The sequence below is a fragment of the Muntiacus reevesi genome, chromosome 4 (genome assembly GCF_963930625.1).
Source record: "Muntiacus reevesi chromosome 4, mMunRee1.1, whole genome shotgun sequence".
Taxonomy (NCBI): domain Eukaryota; kingdom Metazoa; phylum Chordata; class Mammalia; order Artiodactyla; family Cervidae; genus Muntiacus; species Muntiacus reevesi.
The window spans coordinates 140,355,708-140,372,935 of record NC_089252.1 but is presented as its reverse complement, the minus strand read 5'-3'; the positions used below and the strand labels follow the sequence as shown (position 1 = coordinate 140,372,935).

The following is a 17,228-nucleotide window of genomic DNA, read 5'->3' as shown; positions in this document are numbered from 1 at the left end:
TTATCTTGAGCAAGTTGCTTTAGTGATCTCAAGCTTCCTCATCAGGTAAATGGGAAAGTTCCTCAGAGGGGCAACCTTAGACTTGATGAGGGGCTCAAAAGAAGTAATATATGAGGAACTGCATATAAATACTGATTAGGATTATTAGAGAGGGTCTATAGAATCGGGCTGCCTGGGCACGTTTGCAGGCTGGAGCTAATCTGACATAGTTGTGAAAGGGGATTCAAAATTGGAGGCAAGACCGAAAAAAATCATGGCCCAGTGTGTGAACGGCTGAGGACACACTCATTGCACAAGCATCTCGTGAATGAATCCTTAGCAAGAGAAGCTGAAGCAAGAGAATCAGCTCACAAGAGATCAGGAGAGAACCTAGACATGAGAAAACACAACCCAGTCATTCCCGTCACTTTCCTACCCACGGTTGACTGAAGATGGAAAATAAGAGAGTCATCCAGGGGGAGCAGGGAAAGGCAAGCCAATCTACGCTTGTGCCTCGCTGCCTATGGATTACTGCTACAAGGCTGTGTCTGCTCTGGGGGAACCACTGTTAGAATCAACTGAGGCTCCCTCTAGAGTGTTTTTTCAAGTTTCGTCTCCTGTCTTATGCGCCTTGTAATTCAGCATGCCTTTTCCAAAACACATTGAAAACCTGAAAATAAAACGCAGAACAAACGCAACCCAAATGGCATCATTGTTCTGAGCGACAACTAGGGGCACACTGATCTCATAACCCCATTAAATGGGGTTGCCACCTGCTATTGTCCTTTCAATGGTAGAATCAGTGGCGCCCAGCACAGAGCATTGCCTGCACTAGCAGGCATCAAACAAATATCTGTCAAAGTATCTTATCTGCCTGTTTTAATAGGTTATAAAATTGTCAGCTTTTTCATCAAAACTACCGCCTTCCCCCCCTCCCCATTCAAAGTCTCTCTTGAAATTCAATTTCATTAAGGCTTTTTAATACATACGAGCAGCAAGAAATTTACTTATATTTTTTTTAAAAAAGGCAAAACTCCAAGTTCCCACCTGGGCAGCCCTGACAAGCTATTGTTTGAACTGGAGTACATTATTTAACTTGGATGACAAGCTCAGGAGGTAGAGACCCCGTCTTTCAGAAACTGCAGCTCTGAGCACACTGGGAGCTCTGGATATATAACAGCAGCAAGACATGCTGTGGAGGGACCTAGTTTAACTATTTATTTTTCCAATTCCAGATTTTTGGCAGCCTGTGTTTATCCCTTGCTTGATTTCTAAGGGGCAGCCACCTCCCAGGAGTGCCCCACAAAGATGGATAAGCAGCTCTCTGACTTTTTCTTCCCCTCATCCCAGCGCAAGTAGGAACACCTGATTGAGCCAAAAACGTGGATTCTGAGTGTGTTCAGGGTGCCTGCTGGGTTTGGAAGGGAACTAAGTCCTCCAGGACTCAATGGGTAGAGTGAGGCAGTCAAGAGAAATGTTTTGGCTCCCACACATCTACACAGCTGTCAGATGGCGGAGCTTGGACTTCCACCGTTATCACCTGCTGCGGGCCTCCGAGCTGTCTTGTCATTAACCCAGGAGAACAAGTATGCCTAAAGCTGGACAGTAAGTGCTATGTGGGGGTACTTTCAAGTGTTTCAACAGAGAAGTCAAAGGTGAATATTTTTTGCCAAACTTGAACTCATAAGGATCTCATAAAGACAGATATTAAATATTAACTTATAATTGTATAGCCAGATGAAGTCATTTAGGGAGTATTATGTGTTATTTACCTTTTAAAATAATTATGGCAGTAACTAAATGAAGACATTACCTGTGTGCCCCAGGACAGAAGTAGCCGGCAAGGAGGAGAAAGCAAATGACCATTCTAAGGGGCCTTACAAAAGACCTGTTTTTTTAATTCTTTCTGGGTAACAGGGCTAATATTTGGTAAGATGGGTTCTGCCTGGGTGAGGGTGGGAGGGTTTCTCCACACACTTCTCAATAGACCTTAGCGCCAACGTCCGCTCTATGCTTACACAACAAATGTATCAACACAAGACGTTTGTCCAAGTGAAGACTTCTCGCCTTGCTCTCTGACGCATTTTATACCAAAACAATGGCAACACCTGTAGCCGTTAATTTCTGCTCTTTGATTTCTGTCCAGTTATAAAGGAGGCGCTCAGCAGGCTCCCCTCTCAGGAGCCATATGTGGAGTTGATGTGCCAGCAGCCTTGGAAGGAAAAGAGCCTGGGAGAAGTGCACAATGGCTCCATAATCCCCATCAACTGGACCCTCTTGAACCGCGGCTTTCTTTCCCAGTCAAAGAAACGCCAGTTTCAAGAGTCAAGCTGTGGCTGCCTTGGGAACCCTGGGGGAGGTTGGGGAGGGGGCGGTGGTGGAAAACTCTGCCATTTGCCTGGGTGGGTGGTGCCCCCGAGCCCCGCCATCCAGTCAGGCAATCTGGAGCCCAGAAACTGCCTCTGGCACCCCCAACACTTTCTCTCGCCCTCCCCTCCAGGGTGAGGCTTTTTACCCACAAAGCCACCTCCGCCGGCCCAGCCTCTCCCCCGAGCCTAGACCGCAGCGCACACCCTCGGCAGAGCCGCAGCCCCGCCCCCTTGCACCGGGTCGCGCTGAGGGTTCTGTTCCCCCAAGCCTGAGCCCCCGTTCCAGCCTAGCGCTGCCCGCTGTTGAGCAGACCAACTCTTCAGACCACATCACACGGGTGACGGGGGGTGGGCACAAAGACTGGGGTGTGGCAAGTCCTTTAGGTTCCACGGCTTCTCAGCCCAGGGCACTGCGTTTGGTAAGCCTGGTGAAGACAAGGGTCAAAGCCACAGGCCAACCCGGACCACACGCCGGGGGAGGCGCTTAGGGGAGGGCAGGGGAGCTGCTTGAGGAGGCTCAGACCCAAACAAGCGCCCCTGTTTGGATAGGCAGGGATGGCAATGGGATGCAGTTACTGGAGTTTTGAGCTTAACTCCTACCCTCTCCACCTCCCCGTTTGTTTAACACTCCCTCGGGGACCTCCGGCCGTGCTTTAGAGTAGCCCGAGGTACCAGGACGGCCGTCGGGCGGCCACAGGGCCGCGTAAATCCGAGACCTGGAAAACGTCAACCCTCTCTGCCCGCGGCTCTGCCTCGCCCGCGGCTCCGCCAGGGGAGCGCTGCCCTCCCCAGGAAAGGGCAGGACTTACGCAGTTGTTCTCGTTATTATCGATCTCGAAGTCCCAGCGGCAGATCTTGGTGCGCGCCTGGATCTCACTCATCCTGAAGAGGCAGAGTGCGGTGGTGGTGGGCGAGCGCTTCTCCTGGTCCTCTCCGGTGGCTGCGCTGAACACGCCCGCCCAGACGTCCAGGGCCTCCACCAGGCTGGAGGAGAGCAGCAGGCGGCGGCCGTCTGGGTGGCCGTGGCCGCAGTGGAGGGCCGCCTGGCCCTGGAACAGGAGCATCTCGGAGCTCTTGGCGATGCGCGCCATGCTGGGCCAGCCGGTAGCGGCGCCTCTCGAGTAGTTGTAGGGGTAGTAGGGGAAGTAGACGCTGCCGTTCCAGAGAAAGGCGTCCACAAAGTGCAGGCTACCCCCGCCGTCGCGCAGCTTGAGGCGTCCCGTCTCCTTCGTGGCCAGGCTGCGCTTCCCCGTGTCCTTGAGCGCGATGGCCGTTTCGCGGTCGGACGCCGCGGGGTTGCAGCGGCTCGCCGTCTCGGACTCGGGCAGCACATAGGTGGCGGCCACCGCCAGGTACCAGCTCTGGGTGTCGTTCGCGTAGTACACCACGCCGGCCGTCGAGCCCTGCGGGTGACAGGACACCACTTCGGTGCCGTTGCGGAGGGAGCTGCGGCTCAGATTGCCCAGGGGTCGCACCTCGCAGGCGCCCCGGTCGAAGGTCCAGCCGGTGAGCAGCAGCCCCTCGAGGCCGGCCGCCCCCTCGCGGTAGGGCAGCAGCAGCTTGCTGAAGCTGCTGCCCGGCCGGGGCCGCGCGGGGGGCGTCAGCGGGACGGGCTCCGAGCAGTTGCCCGCTTGGTCCCGGTATAGGCGCGAGAGCCTGTGCTCCAGGCTGTAGTCCAGCTGGTCTAGGCAGCTGCCGCTCGCCACGAACACGCCGTCCTCCCGGCTCACCGCGATGGCTCCGATAGCTTGCTCCGACCGCCACACGGGCTCGTCCGCGCCCCGGCCGGGCGCCGCGAGCGCCAGCAGATAGGCAAGCAGGGGGAGCAGCCCGGCGGGGCGCGGGGGGCGCGGCGGTGCCTTCCTCCGGGAGACCTCCATGGGGCTGTGGCGGGGGGGGGGCCGCCCCCGGGCAGGGCGCGCGGCGGCGACAGCGGCTCAGGCGCGCGGCGAGTGAGACGCGGGCGGCGGCGGCTCCTGCGCGCGCTCGGGCTCCCGCGGCCGCCCCATCCCCGCGGCTCGCCGGGGAAGGAGAGCGGGGAGGGCGGCGCGCGGCGGGCTCGTTCCGGCAGCCTGTGCAGCGGCGGCGGCGGCGGCGGCAAACCCTGCGCGCTCCGGCGCCTCTTCCTCCGGGCCCTCCTTCTCCGGAGAGTTCCTCTGTGCAATGCTGGCGCTCGAGGGGAGGCGCGGAGGGGAAGGGAGGGGACGGGCGGAGGGGAGCGAGGCAGGCGGGGAGGGCTGGAGAGGTTGGGTGCGCTTGTGCGTTTCACTTTCCCATTGTGAAAGTGGGATGCAACTGGCCCCCTTCCTCATCCTCTTCCTCCTCCGCCCTCCGCCTCCTGGCCGCCCGCCCTCCCTCCACGCCCATCTCCCCTCCCCTCTTGATTCGGAGAGATAGGGAGGAGGGAGGTCTCGTAATTTGGGTTACTGTGTAGGTGGCCTCTTTCATCTATTCATAACAAAGCTGAGCCGCCTGCCGCCGCCGCCACCATAGCCCCTTAGCTCGCCCGGGGCTCCCGGGGCGCGCTAACAGCGCACCAGGCTGGCTCCGGCGCCTGTCCGCCCGCGGGGCTGCTCTAACGCTCGGGTTTTGTTTACGAGAGCGGCGCGGAGAGATGCGCAAGGCTCGGGGAACTAGGACCCAGGCCGCCAAAGGGTTGCAGCTGAGGCCCGGGGCTCGGGCCACTGGGAGGCTGCGAGGGCGGCTGACAGGTGTGGAGCGGCGGGAGGGAGGCCCTGGGGAGGAGCGCGAGAGAGGGAAATACTGACAAGCCCCAGGCGCAAGGAACCAAGACGCCCCTGTGACAGGCGATGGGTTTCCCCGGGTCAGAGGAGTGAGGTGGAGGAAAGGCAGGCGCCGAGATTCTGGTTCTGGACAATCCCTGGGGCCGGAGCTCCCATACTTAAAGAGGTTCTCTCATTTCCCTTGGCAACGGAGTCTCAGGCTTTCAAACCTAGCACTTAGAAAGTTCTACTCATCATCTAACCTGAATGATCATGGCTAATATTTATTGAGGACGTACTGCGTGCCGGGTCCCGCTTGAAATTCACTACGTGGATTAAAACTCATTGAATACCCATGACAACCCTATTAGTGACTGTTATCAGCCCCATCTCGTTAGGAGGGGTAGAGACTTTGCGGAACTTGCGGGGGAGGGGAGGGGGGTCCTACTGCTGGCAGACAGCAGAAGTGAGATTCGAATTCCCTTCTGGCTCCAGGGCCGCTTACACCGCCCCCTCTAGCCAAGTCCCACCTGTGGTCTTTACAGAACTACCTGGACAGTGTTCTCAGCAGGTGGGACAGAAAAGTTCCCCAAGTTAAATGTTCCCACCTACCTCCCCAGCCCAGCCTTCAGAGTCAAGTACCCTTATTTCCCTAGAGGCGCTCCCTCTGTCTCCTCCTTTCACACTTCTGTCCTTTGGACTCTCTTGAGGTCTCACCAACCCACCAAGGCGGCAAATACCAGCTGGGCCGCCCCCCAAACAACCAAGAACTTCTGGAGCCCAGTGACTGTCTGAATCATTGCACACCTGTGTGTAGGTTCATGATTTCTCAGAAGGGAGCCTCAGATTCTGCACAGATACCTCCCAGCCCTGAGGCAGCTGGTAACACCAGCTGCACCTTACCTACCATCTGGCAGGTGATCTTCGGGGTGCAGCAGGGGGACCCCGAGAACCCTGTGCACGCCATGAGAGAGGATCTGTGACCCTTTCCAGGCTATTTCCAGACCAGAGGCCCCAGGGAGGGTAACTGGTCACAACTCCTTTCTTCCTTCCCCTCCCAGTTTCCCAGTCCTACATGAAATCGGTTTTGGGGTGGGGTGGGTTGCCTGGGCTTTGTCTAGATGCTGAGCCCTTCTGAAGGAGCAGCTGTTGCAGGTTTTAAACTTCTACCATAGTCCCCCAAGTTCTTCTCCCCGGTGCTGAGGGACGGGGCAGGAGGAGATTGATCTGGAAGGCTGAAGCAAAGGAGGATGAGGGGAAGCTAGAAGCATAAGAGGAACTGGGGTTTCCAATCTGGACGTGCAGTTAAAGGCTCACATCATCCCGGCAGTAGCTCTCATACTTTGAATTCACAAGTGGTCATCTTTCCATTTGTCCTTCCCTTGTTTGAAATTGGATAACATTATCTTTGCCTGCCAGGAGGCAGCACGTGCTTTCCCACAAGCTGTCAGGTCGCTCTTTCGGCTGCAGTGACGGCGGTTGGGGTGCCAGTGAGGAGAGAAGAGGAGCAAGGGAAAGACCTCGAGCTATACCAGATGGAGGTGAATCAGGAGATCTTTAGGCGAGGCTAATCAGACGCGCTCTGCTCCAAAATAATCAGGCGTTACTCCCTTCACTGTCTTCCCACCTGAAATGTTTTCAGAATTTTTGCACTGCCAGCAGTGGAAAAAGTGGTGTCTTGGAAGCATCTGCAGTAGCTCATGGACCCCTTCACAGCATAGGAGGGGATGTGTGTGCCCATATTTTGACAGCGTTCCCCGTGAATGGTGAAGAAACACAATGATCTTCACTGCCTTCATGAGCCGGCTGTGGCAATGTTGTTATGAGAAGCAACAGTTCAATTCCATTCTGGAGATAGTTTTACTTCACTGGTAACCAAGTAATTTCTCGAAGTCCCGTAGAGTTGGTACAATCAGGAGCAGACCATCTTGGGAGCTATTTGGATTAAACATACTCTGTGGTGCGGCATTTTGATCACTACTCAATTCATTGCTGCCTTGTGTTGAAAAGGAAACAACATCTTAAAAAACACTACCAGCAAGAAGCATAAGTGGCTTTGATGGCTACAGTCTCTTGCCATTCTACTGGGATCATAAGCCCCGCTCTTGAGAGCAGGCTTCTTTTCTCTCCCATTTAATTGTATGCAGGCTCCTATGGTGAAAGAAATCAGAATCTGTGCCTATTTTTTTGGCCTGAAAAATGGAGAGGACTAGGAAGCATATGAATGTGTTCTTTGCTGATTCTATCCTGTTTGGTACAAACATGTTTGTCCCATTCCAATTTTCCTGTGTGCTAAAGCTCCACCTTCAGGACATAAGTTCACGTTTGAAAACGGTGGGAAACATGAACAACCAAAATAAATATTTAGGCATGTGGATTCTGAATGTCTTTGATCGCTTTCTCTCGGACACCGCTTGGCCAAGGATGCGAATCCTACCGGTGACAAGGTTTCCCTCTCCCAGTGCTGGAGCCCAGCCCACCGGGTGTCACGTATTGCACATTCAGAACTCCTTGTAACACAACTGGCTGAAACCCAAAAAAAGGAAGATGGTGCAGATTTATCCTCCAGACAGAGACCTGCTACCACGGAAACAGGCAGTTCAGACCGATTCCGAGCAGTTTTTATTTGTAGCATTGACTAGATGGGAAAGTCTTCATAATGAGAAAATATCAACTCCCCCAGGCACCAAAGGCAATCTGGGTTAACCAGACCATCCACAATCAGACTCATTTCTGCTGGACAGGACTTTATAGATCCCGTGGCTTCCTGCCGAGGTTCAGGACATTAAGAACTGATCTGCAGGCAATTGGTCACAGTCACAAGGTGGCTATCATTGGTGCTTCGGTTTGCCTTCTGACTTAGGAAATTCTGACAGTGGTCTTTGGGAATGACTGGCCCGGCAGAGATGAAAAACCACTAAGATTATTAGTTCCGGCAGCCAATGAGTTCTCTCTATACCTTATTTACATAGCTACAACCCCCTCGGTGGCATTTGGAAAGCACCACTCAGTGGGTTGAACAGTTCCAGTCATGTCCTTCTAGGACTTAAGACAGCTTTGCTCAAATCTATGTGGTCTTCCACATCAAGGCCCTTATCAGAGCCTCTAGCCCCCTTTGTGACTGACAGGAAAAAGAAATGAGCCAGGCTTCTTTCTAGTCTGCTGATGAGTAGATGGTTGAAAGCAGATAAGATGAAGAGCCATTTAATAAGTTTGAATTGATGCTGAGAGACGAGTTGAATGCAGTTCAATAAACATGGAAAGTCAGTCAAAGGCACAGTTAAGATGTGGTAAAAGAACATTCAATGTAAGGACTAATGCTGAAGCTCCAATTCTTTGACCACCTGATGCAAAAAACAGACTCACTGGAAAAGACCCTGATACTGGGAAAGATTGAGGGCAGGAGAAGGGGGCGACAGAGGGTGAGAGGGTTGGATGGCATCACTGACTCAGTGGACATGAGTTTGAGCAGAGTCTGGGAAATAGTGAAGGACAGGGAAGCCTGGTGTGCTGCAGTTCATGGGGTCGTAAAGAGTTGGACAGGACTTAGTGACTGAACAACAATAGAACGTGGCGCCTTGTCTTCCTTGCCCACCCAACATGGCGCCAGACAATTGCTGAGCATCTTATACTTTGGTGATGATGCCCATGCCTTTGGTTAAAGTGTTGGAGGCTCAGTGGTATTCCTTCAGTAGGCAGAATTTGGTTTGCTCCCCACATTACAATTGTTTTTTTGGACATCATATTGTCCTCATGGTCATTCACCAGCAGAGGTACAATTGTAGAGGGGAGAGTGGATTGAATGTGCAAGGTAACAATTCTTTACTCCAGGTCCAATGATTTCCTTTAAGCTAAAAGGGGGCCTTCACTCAGCTTTAGGGATGGATGAGTTATTGCCCTATGGAAGGGATGTCAAATGTCAGATGTTTTTAAGGGACTGTGGTGTCTAGGACATCACCCTGCCCCCCTAGTACCCTCCCTTCTCATGTAATACACTCAGTGTCATGAAGTTTCTCTTGAGCCCTTTCTGTAAAACGTTCACCAAAACCATCAGTGGTTAAGAGCATGAGACCATTATCAGCTGAAAGCAAAATACGGTAAATCATCAACCATCACAGTGTTTTTCCAGACCAACTGGAGTTCATCCGGCACAAAGCGCAGAGTCATCCATTAATTACTCCTCCGGATCTGGGGGACCTCGGTAACTTGTGAGCAGTCTCTTGGTCACCAACTTTTGTCTGGTTTTACACAAGACCTGGGTCTATCCCTGCTCATGTTTTCCTTGCTGCTGTTTTAAAATATGGAGCCAAAAGGGCATCATGGACTAGACACAAAATGCCAATCCCTCTTTAATACAATGTCTTGCCCTGTGTCTCTGTTCTGCCGTCACAGCTCTGAGGCTCCCTGTTAGTGTAATCGTAGGGCCTGAATCCTTTGATAACTGGCAGCTTGGCGTAAACCCAATTAAAGAGAAGAGCTGCCAGAAACCAGGCCCTCATATTAATAACTCAAATTCTTGAAGCGAATAGCAGAAGATAAGATAAACACGCAGATAACGTCACAGTCAGTCATACTTCCTTTTCCTTGAGATTCTGACAGAGAGATGCTCTGAGCTGATGATGAAGTTGCTGGACTGGGCAGTGAGCGGTCTGCTGCTTGCCACCAAGTTGGCACACCTTCTTATTTGTAGGCCTTGCCACTCCCTAGAAAATATATCCACCAAGGTGGACAAGAAGCAACTGGCATCAGCTCTGAACTTGGGTTGTTGACAACAGGAAGCTCAACATGTGGTCCCCATGGTGAGGGCAGCCTCACTTGTCACCCATGGTGGGGAAGGCATTGGATGTGCAGACAGCATCATGCAGAGTCCCAAGGGCAAATCCAATGGAAGGCCGAGCATTTACCTCGCCATTCTGCCCCTTCTCTAATCCTATTTGTTTTTCCTTCCCCATTTGTGCTGGGTAGTTTCCACTGATCTCTACAGAACACATTCCCACCCTTCTCCATCCTGCTGTCCACCCGCAAGTTTGACGTTTTTGGACATCCTCCTCACTTTTTGGTTTCCAGTTAGGTCCAACCAATCTGAGCCACCCCCCCCCCCCCCCAATCAGGAGACCCAGGGGTGATGTCCAGATATTTATTCTTCCAGTGATCTGTGCACTGGCCTTGTCCCTCTCAAAGGCCACAGCAGCTATGGTCAGTCCTGTTTTACAACTACAGCTATGGTCCCAGCCTTCTCTGGGTTATCACCGGCCCTCTCCCTACTCTTCAGGTCTGCAGGAACCAACGTCTCCCTCTGCTGCTGGCCCTGGCTGGTCTCCCTTCATCTCATCCACACCTCTGCCATGGTCCCTTCACTAACAAACCCATTTGCCCGTGTCACTTCTTTTCTGTCAGAGCCATAACTGATGTACCAGCCCCCCTCCAAGCATGGGTGGAGAAGGGAACAAGAATGCTACTTAAACCTGTACCTTCTGTCTGTCCACTGATGGGGAGCATGAGGCACTGCTAGGCACCGAGGAACTCCTAGTCTTTCTCTCCAAATGTTTGGCTCCCCCCAGTCTGGATTTTGGAAAATCTCCATTTCTTTCTCCCCTTTGCAACAGGCTTTCCTACACTAGTTCAACCTGGTGATAGAGATAAATGGAAACCTGACTAATATTATATATTTTTTCCAGCTAAATCATAAAACTAAAAGCTTTGCCTTAAAAGTAAACCGAGAACTACTGGGAGCTAAGGGTTCAAAAGGTGGTGGGGGGCAGGGATGGTTCTGATATCTAAAACACTGCGGGACGTTTGAAGTCTATTTTCAAATAAGACACAAAGCTGAACATACTGCTTTTTCCTTTTTAGACATTTTTCCTTAAGTCTGAACTTCAGCAGTCCCTTCAGTACAGTCTAGAAATTCCGTTTTTATTCATGATTCCCCAAAACAGGCTTATGAAGAGACTGCTATCCTCTCTTGTCTCCAGACTTCACCCCACCCCACCCCCACTAATATTTAAAGATAAATCAGGTATTCTAGGTTCCTTCGTGGCTCAAGGACTGGTGACACACACAGTGTTCCATGGAGTAGAAATAGAAACCATCTTGAGTTCTAAAGCCAGGAGTTTTTTAGAGGGAACTTTATTTTTACTCTGCTGTGACTTCTGCGCCTTCATCATCTGAACCAGCCAATTTGAAACCAGACTCCCCTCCTTTGTTGGACATTCTTAATGGTGATTAAATATTTACGCTGTCAGAGGCCTTTTTTCCCCCATCATGAAAGCTGCAATTTGGAACATTCAGGAGCTTTAATTGTGAGGAGAGGCGCGCTGACATTCCTCGTCAAAATGCTCAAAGATGCTTTTCTCGGTCGCTTTGATTGGAGGGTGGGGAGGGGTGGGGGTGGGGGTGCTGGTGACCGGATAGGTGTGTGATCCCAGCAAACTAGATTTCTTGCTTAATGAGGACTGGAGACGGAGCTGTTTGAAGCCACTTAGCAGAACTGGGCTGAATCAAGGCCCCCTTGTGGCTGTAGGACCACTGGCAACCCACCCCCTGGGACCCAGAGCTCATGGACCTGGGTTCTCAAATGCCCAACTGTGGAGCAGGTGAGGTTTGCAATCCAGGCTCTCAGAATCCCTCTTATGTGCTCTCTTCCTCGCTTGGTGGTATTACCTCCAGCCACCCCAGCCCCGTGGGAAGCCCAGCATAATGATTAAGTGCTTGGGTTGTAGAGTGCGTCACCGTGAAGGGGGAGCCCTGCACCAAGGCATCTGGCCAAGGTGGGGCAAGAGGAACTGAAATCCAGCCCACCTTCTGCTCACCCTCAAGGAAGAGATGCTTTTTCTCTTTACAAACACTTTACAAGGCTAGTGGTAGCCTTAGTCAGGCCTAAGTTTCAAATCTAGTGCCATCACCCCAAAACTAGGTAGCCTTGGGTTCTCTGAGCCTCAGCATCCTCACTGTAGCTGGGAAATAGTAGCATCTAACCTTATGGGAATTTTCAAGCGTACTAAATGACATCATCATCACCACCACCACCATCATCACCACTACCATTACCAGTACCAGCGCTCTACTGCTTTGCTAACCCATTACTAGTCTGCTAGGGCTGCCATAACAAAGTGCCACTGACTGGGTGGCTTAGACAACAGAAATCTATTTATTTCCCTATAGTTCTGGAGCCTACAAGTCCGAGATCAAGGCGTGGCAGAGTTGGTTTCTCCTGAGGCCTCTCTCCTTGTAGATGGCCATCTCTTCCCTGTGTCTTCACCTAGTCTTCTCCCTGTATCTGTTTCCTTTTTCCTTATAAGGATGCCAGTCCACCCTGAAGCCCTCCTTTTTCTTCTTTAAAGACTCCAATATCCAAATACAGTCATATTTTGAGATATTGGGGGGTTAGGACTTCAACAGGTGAATTTGGGGGTGTGTTGGGACACCATTCAGACCACAATACTCATTTTTAAATCTCATCCTTAGAGGAGAATTTTAGCTTGTGTTTCCTGGGCATATGCCCAGTACTGAGCACTCTTACTTAGTTTGACCAGCACTTAAGACTTAGGTCATCCTCTGGTTCTAACCATCATTATTGTCAAAAACAACTAGTATTTACTAAGGAACTTCCTTCTACAGGGTTTTGTGCTAAGAGCCAGTGATATACTTGGTACTGTCATCCATTTTTAGCAACGGGATATTCTTTAAACAAGGCAGACCTTCCTCTGCCTCCATCCCCTTGCATATACTGTACTTCTCATCTAAAACATCCTTTCCCTGGGACTTCGTTGATGGTCCAGTGGCTAAGACTCCACACTCCTGATGCAGGGGACCCAGGTTCAAGCCCTGGTCAAGGAACTAGATCTCACATGCTGCAACTAAGACCTAGCACAGCCAAAGAGATAAATACATATTTAAGAGGAAAAATAAAATATCCTTTCTCTCTTCTCTGCCTTGCAAACTCCTATGCATCCTTCAAGACCCAATTTAAAAGCCACTTTCTCCTGGAAGTCTTTCTTGAAAGTATATTAGAAGCTCTCTACTAGACTATGAACTTTAAAAATTATTTTAAATTAAAATAGAAATCAAGTTCTGATTCATCTTCATGCCCCTGGGAATGGGCACAGGGTTTGGTGTACCATAAATGTTCATTCACTTATTCTAATATAGGAATGAGTATCTCTTCCTCGCCAGACTCCCTTCTAGCAGTGCACTTAAAGTTACCTATTGAATGTGTTTAACTGATTTCTCCATTTGGTTGTGAATCCCCTGTTCTGAACTTGAACAACACTTTATCTGCCAGTCTATGAAAGCATTTGAATCTTGCAGTCTGCATTATTCATTGTACATTAGTTGTGTATATAGTTCTTCTGTTCAATTGTGGATTCCTTGAGGTCAAGGATGGTGTCTTATTCAGTTTATCACCATGCTACTGCTGCTAAGTCACTTCAGTCGTGTCTGACTCTTCTCGACCCCATAGACGGCAGCCCACCAGGCTCCGCCGTCCCTGGGATTCTCCAGGCAAGAACACTGGAGTGGGTTGCCATTTCCTTCTCCAATGTGTGAAAGTGAAAAGTGAAAGTGAAGTCGCTCAGTCGTGTCCGACTCTTCGAGACCCCATGGACTGTAGCCTACCAGGCTCCTCCGTCCATGGGAGTTTCCAGGCAAGAGTACTGGAGTGCGGTGCCGTTGCCTTCTCTGGGTTATCACCATAATTCCCTTTATTCCTCACACCTTTTTTTCATTTACTTGCTCATTCCTCTAACAAACAGTTTCTGAGGACCTACCATGTGCTGAGCATGTGTTGAGAGTTGGGGCAGTGAGCTAGATTGATGGTTCCCTCCCCATGCAGCTTCTTAAGCCTTGTCCAGACTCAGTGGTTAACAAACACTGGCTGAACTGCGTTCTAAACACTGCAGATGCTAGAGACAGGGCGTCATTCTTTGGGGTACCCACAGCCCTAGTTACAGTGACAACCTAGCATATGTATAATGCATATTAACCAATTTGTGAGTTCATTATCTCTGTAAAGACAGAGAACAGAACTGAGAAGAGCAATAGCCAACCACAAAAATATATACTATTGACAATATGGAGAAGCACCCTCTGAATTCAAGTCTGAGTACTGCATTCAGATTGTTAATTTACAGCGTCTTTGAAACTTTGACAATGGTTTTGTGTTGAAAAGAGAAGAGTCTTATACTGTAATTATGTTAGACAAGCTTATAATAATTATCAATGGAGTGCCAATAATACTTTAAGAATTCCAGTGAACATTAAGATCACATTAGTATTTAAACTTAAAACTTGAAATCACACAGGTATTTAAAATTAAGCTCTTTAAAATTGAAAGTGTTAAGATTCGGCATTTTCTTTTTTTTAATAGCCAAATATTCTAACAAATATAAACCCTCCTTTTCGTGGTGGAAGCTTCTGTTTATAATAAAAACTTTATCTAAAATGCTTAGTGGACCCCTTCTAAATCCAGTGAGAGTTTAAATAATTGCCACTCTTTAACATATTTTGAATGATATTCTCTAATTTGTTTGAAAAATATAATATGCCAGATATCTGGACCCTGACAGGGTAGAGGACACACCCATCAACAGACAAGTTTTCAAGGGTATTTCTTTCCATTATGCTTAGAAAGAGCCACGTTTTGATACGCACTAGGATTCCCCCTAGTGGATATAAAAGGTACTTAATAAGAAAAAATAGATAAAACCTAAGGGGAGTTGCTGGGTGCTGTGGTTTACAAGCTTTCTTTCATTCCTTCCTAGCATCTGTTCCCCCGAAGGTGGAAGTATGTCACCAATTAAGAGAGATTTGGACTAGCACTCCTCTTTCTATCTAGTGTCCATAGTAATTAAGGTATCTGCCTGCAGGCTTGCAAATGCAGCATGAAATTACAGTCAGCCTTAGAACCAAGCAATAAACGGAACATTCTTTAAAACAACACTACCTGATTTCCATGACAGTCTCCCAATCAGATTCTCACTGTAACTACTTGGGTCCAAATTGATATGGTGCCTTAATCCAAATCATGAAAACGACTGGCTCTTTTCAGAGAATTTATTAATGTTAACAACTATGTCAGTGGTGGACAACTACTTAAAAAAAAAGTGCTTTTGTATATTGTCCAAATAAGATTTTCCGGGTGTCAGTTTTTGTCATGTTTTTTGAAAAATACCCACTATTTGCCATGTGGAATGTTTATGAATTCATTCCATCCACACTTGTTGATTATAGGCATAGCACTACATATCAGAGGGAAGGAGGAAACAGATATGAATAAGACACATTTCTCAGCCTCTGAAAAGCTGATAATCTACTCTGACATGTCAATTTTTTGTCTCCTTTACTGGTCCCCCTTTTCTATCTACCTCTTTAAATGTTGATGGGTGGGGAACGATGGTAACTATATTTATCTGCCCTGAAAGCTTTACCATCACTGTTCTTCTGGTAATAGAACTTGCCCCTATGTCCCAGCCCCAATCAGATGACAATGTGAACTCATGACACATGACCTAGGTCTGGCCAATGCAAGTGCTCAATAGCTAGCAACAGTGTTTGGTCTAAGGATAGGTCATATGACCCAAGCAAAGTCACTCAGAGTTATTTCTAGGGATTGTTGGGAAATGGCAACCCACTCCAGTATTCTTGCCTGGAAAATCCCATGGACAGAGGAGCCTGGTAGGCTATAGTCAGTCCATGGGGTCGCAAAGAGTCGGACACGACTGAGAGACTTCACTTTCTTTCTTGTTATAGTGTGGTGGTGGGGGGAAAAGAGTCTTACTGGAATGGCTATTCTGGAGCTACCAGTGACTTTATTCTCCACCTAGCGGAAAAGTCCAGTCTGAAGGCAATGAGGCAAATATTCAAGGAGAAGCAGACATAAGACAGATACACATACACACACACTCTGAATGAAACCCACCGGGACTGAGTTCTCAGTCTTGGTCCTTTGACTTGAGCTGGCTTGGGTTCTGTGTCTGGCCCTCTCTTATCCCAGCTCTGTTCTACCTGGTCAGTATCACCAATAATATCTGCTGAAGACTACATTTCTAAATGAGCGTGACCTCTTGAGCATTAGACCTGTATGTCAAGATGCCTACTGGTCATCTCCCTCGGACATTCCACATGCATCTCAAACCAACATTCTTCCACCTTTCCCCCACATATTCTCAGTTTCAATGGATGACAGCACTGTTCATTCAGGTTCTCAAGCCAAAAGCTGTAAGTCATCCTGGATTCTTCCCTCTGTGTATCTAATCAGCCAGCAAGACCATGTCCATTCATTGATTTTTATCTCCTCAAGATTCCTCTTATCCCAGATCCCTTCTGTTTTCTTATTCCTATTCCTTAGTGCAGCCCTTCATGGCTTCACATCTGGGCCACTGTAGGTGAGGCTGGTATTCCTGGCCTCAGGCTCGTTGTCTACCCCTCCCATCCAACTTTTGCATTGCCTTCTCATTTCCTTCCAAGATGGAAAATTGATTAGGTTTCTTACTGTTAAAAAATCCCTTAATGCCTCTCCATTGTTTTCCAATCTTTTTATGTCATGGTCTTATGAGATTCCACCCTGTTGGATCCACCTTCCTAGATCCACACAAGGCCTCTTGCCGCTGGAGGTGATCAGTCTAAGGGCTCTGGCTGCCAGGCTCTACCCAGTAGTCCCAAGGACTGAGAGGGCAGGGAAGTATCTCAGTGTACCATATGCCATACTTCTGGGGAAGCTCTGGCTTAGAAATTACTGCTTACACTTCTTGTGCGCCAAGTCGCTTCAGTCACTTCCGACTCTTTGTGACGCCATGGACAGTAACCTGCTAGGCTCCTCTGTCCATGGGATTCTCCAGGCAAGAATACTGGAGTGGGTTGCCATTTCCTACTCCAGGGATCTTCCCAACCCAGGGACCGAACCCAAGTCTCTTACGTCTCCTGCATTGGCAGGCGGGTTCTTTACCAACGTCGCCACCTGAGAAGCCATAAAAGGTCCCTGACTGCCTGTTTTTGTTTTTTGGTTTTTTTTGACCGCCTGTTTTTGCAACACTCTGTCCCCATGCCTTCATGTGCGTGTGTAACTGCGCCCTGGGCAGAGTTAACTGGAGAGAGGTCGTGCAGGGCTAATAAACCTGAACTCACGGACATCTGTGGGCACTGGTTCATATGCCCTGGGGCT

The 17,228-nt window shown here is 49.5% G+C and overlaps 1 protein-coding gene across 1 annotated transcript in view; it reads right to left on the bottom strand.

Moving 5' to 3' along the window:
* PLXNC1 (plexin C1) overlaps nt 1-4,357 on the bottom strand; it is a 150,150-nt gene extending 145,793 nt beyond the window's left edge. Inside the window, exon 1 of the mRNA XM_065934213.1 lies at nt 3,158-4,357. Within this exon, the coding sequence (XP_065790285.1) occupies nt 3,158-4,228 (1,071 nt within the window). The 5' untranslated portion in view covers nt 4,229-4,357. The remainder of the gene's footprint in view (nt 1-3,157) is intronic.
* Between the last annotated feature and the right edge of the window lie 12,871 nt (nt 4,358-17,228).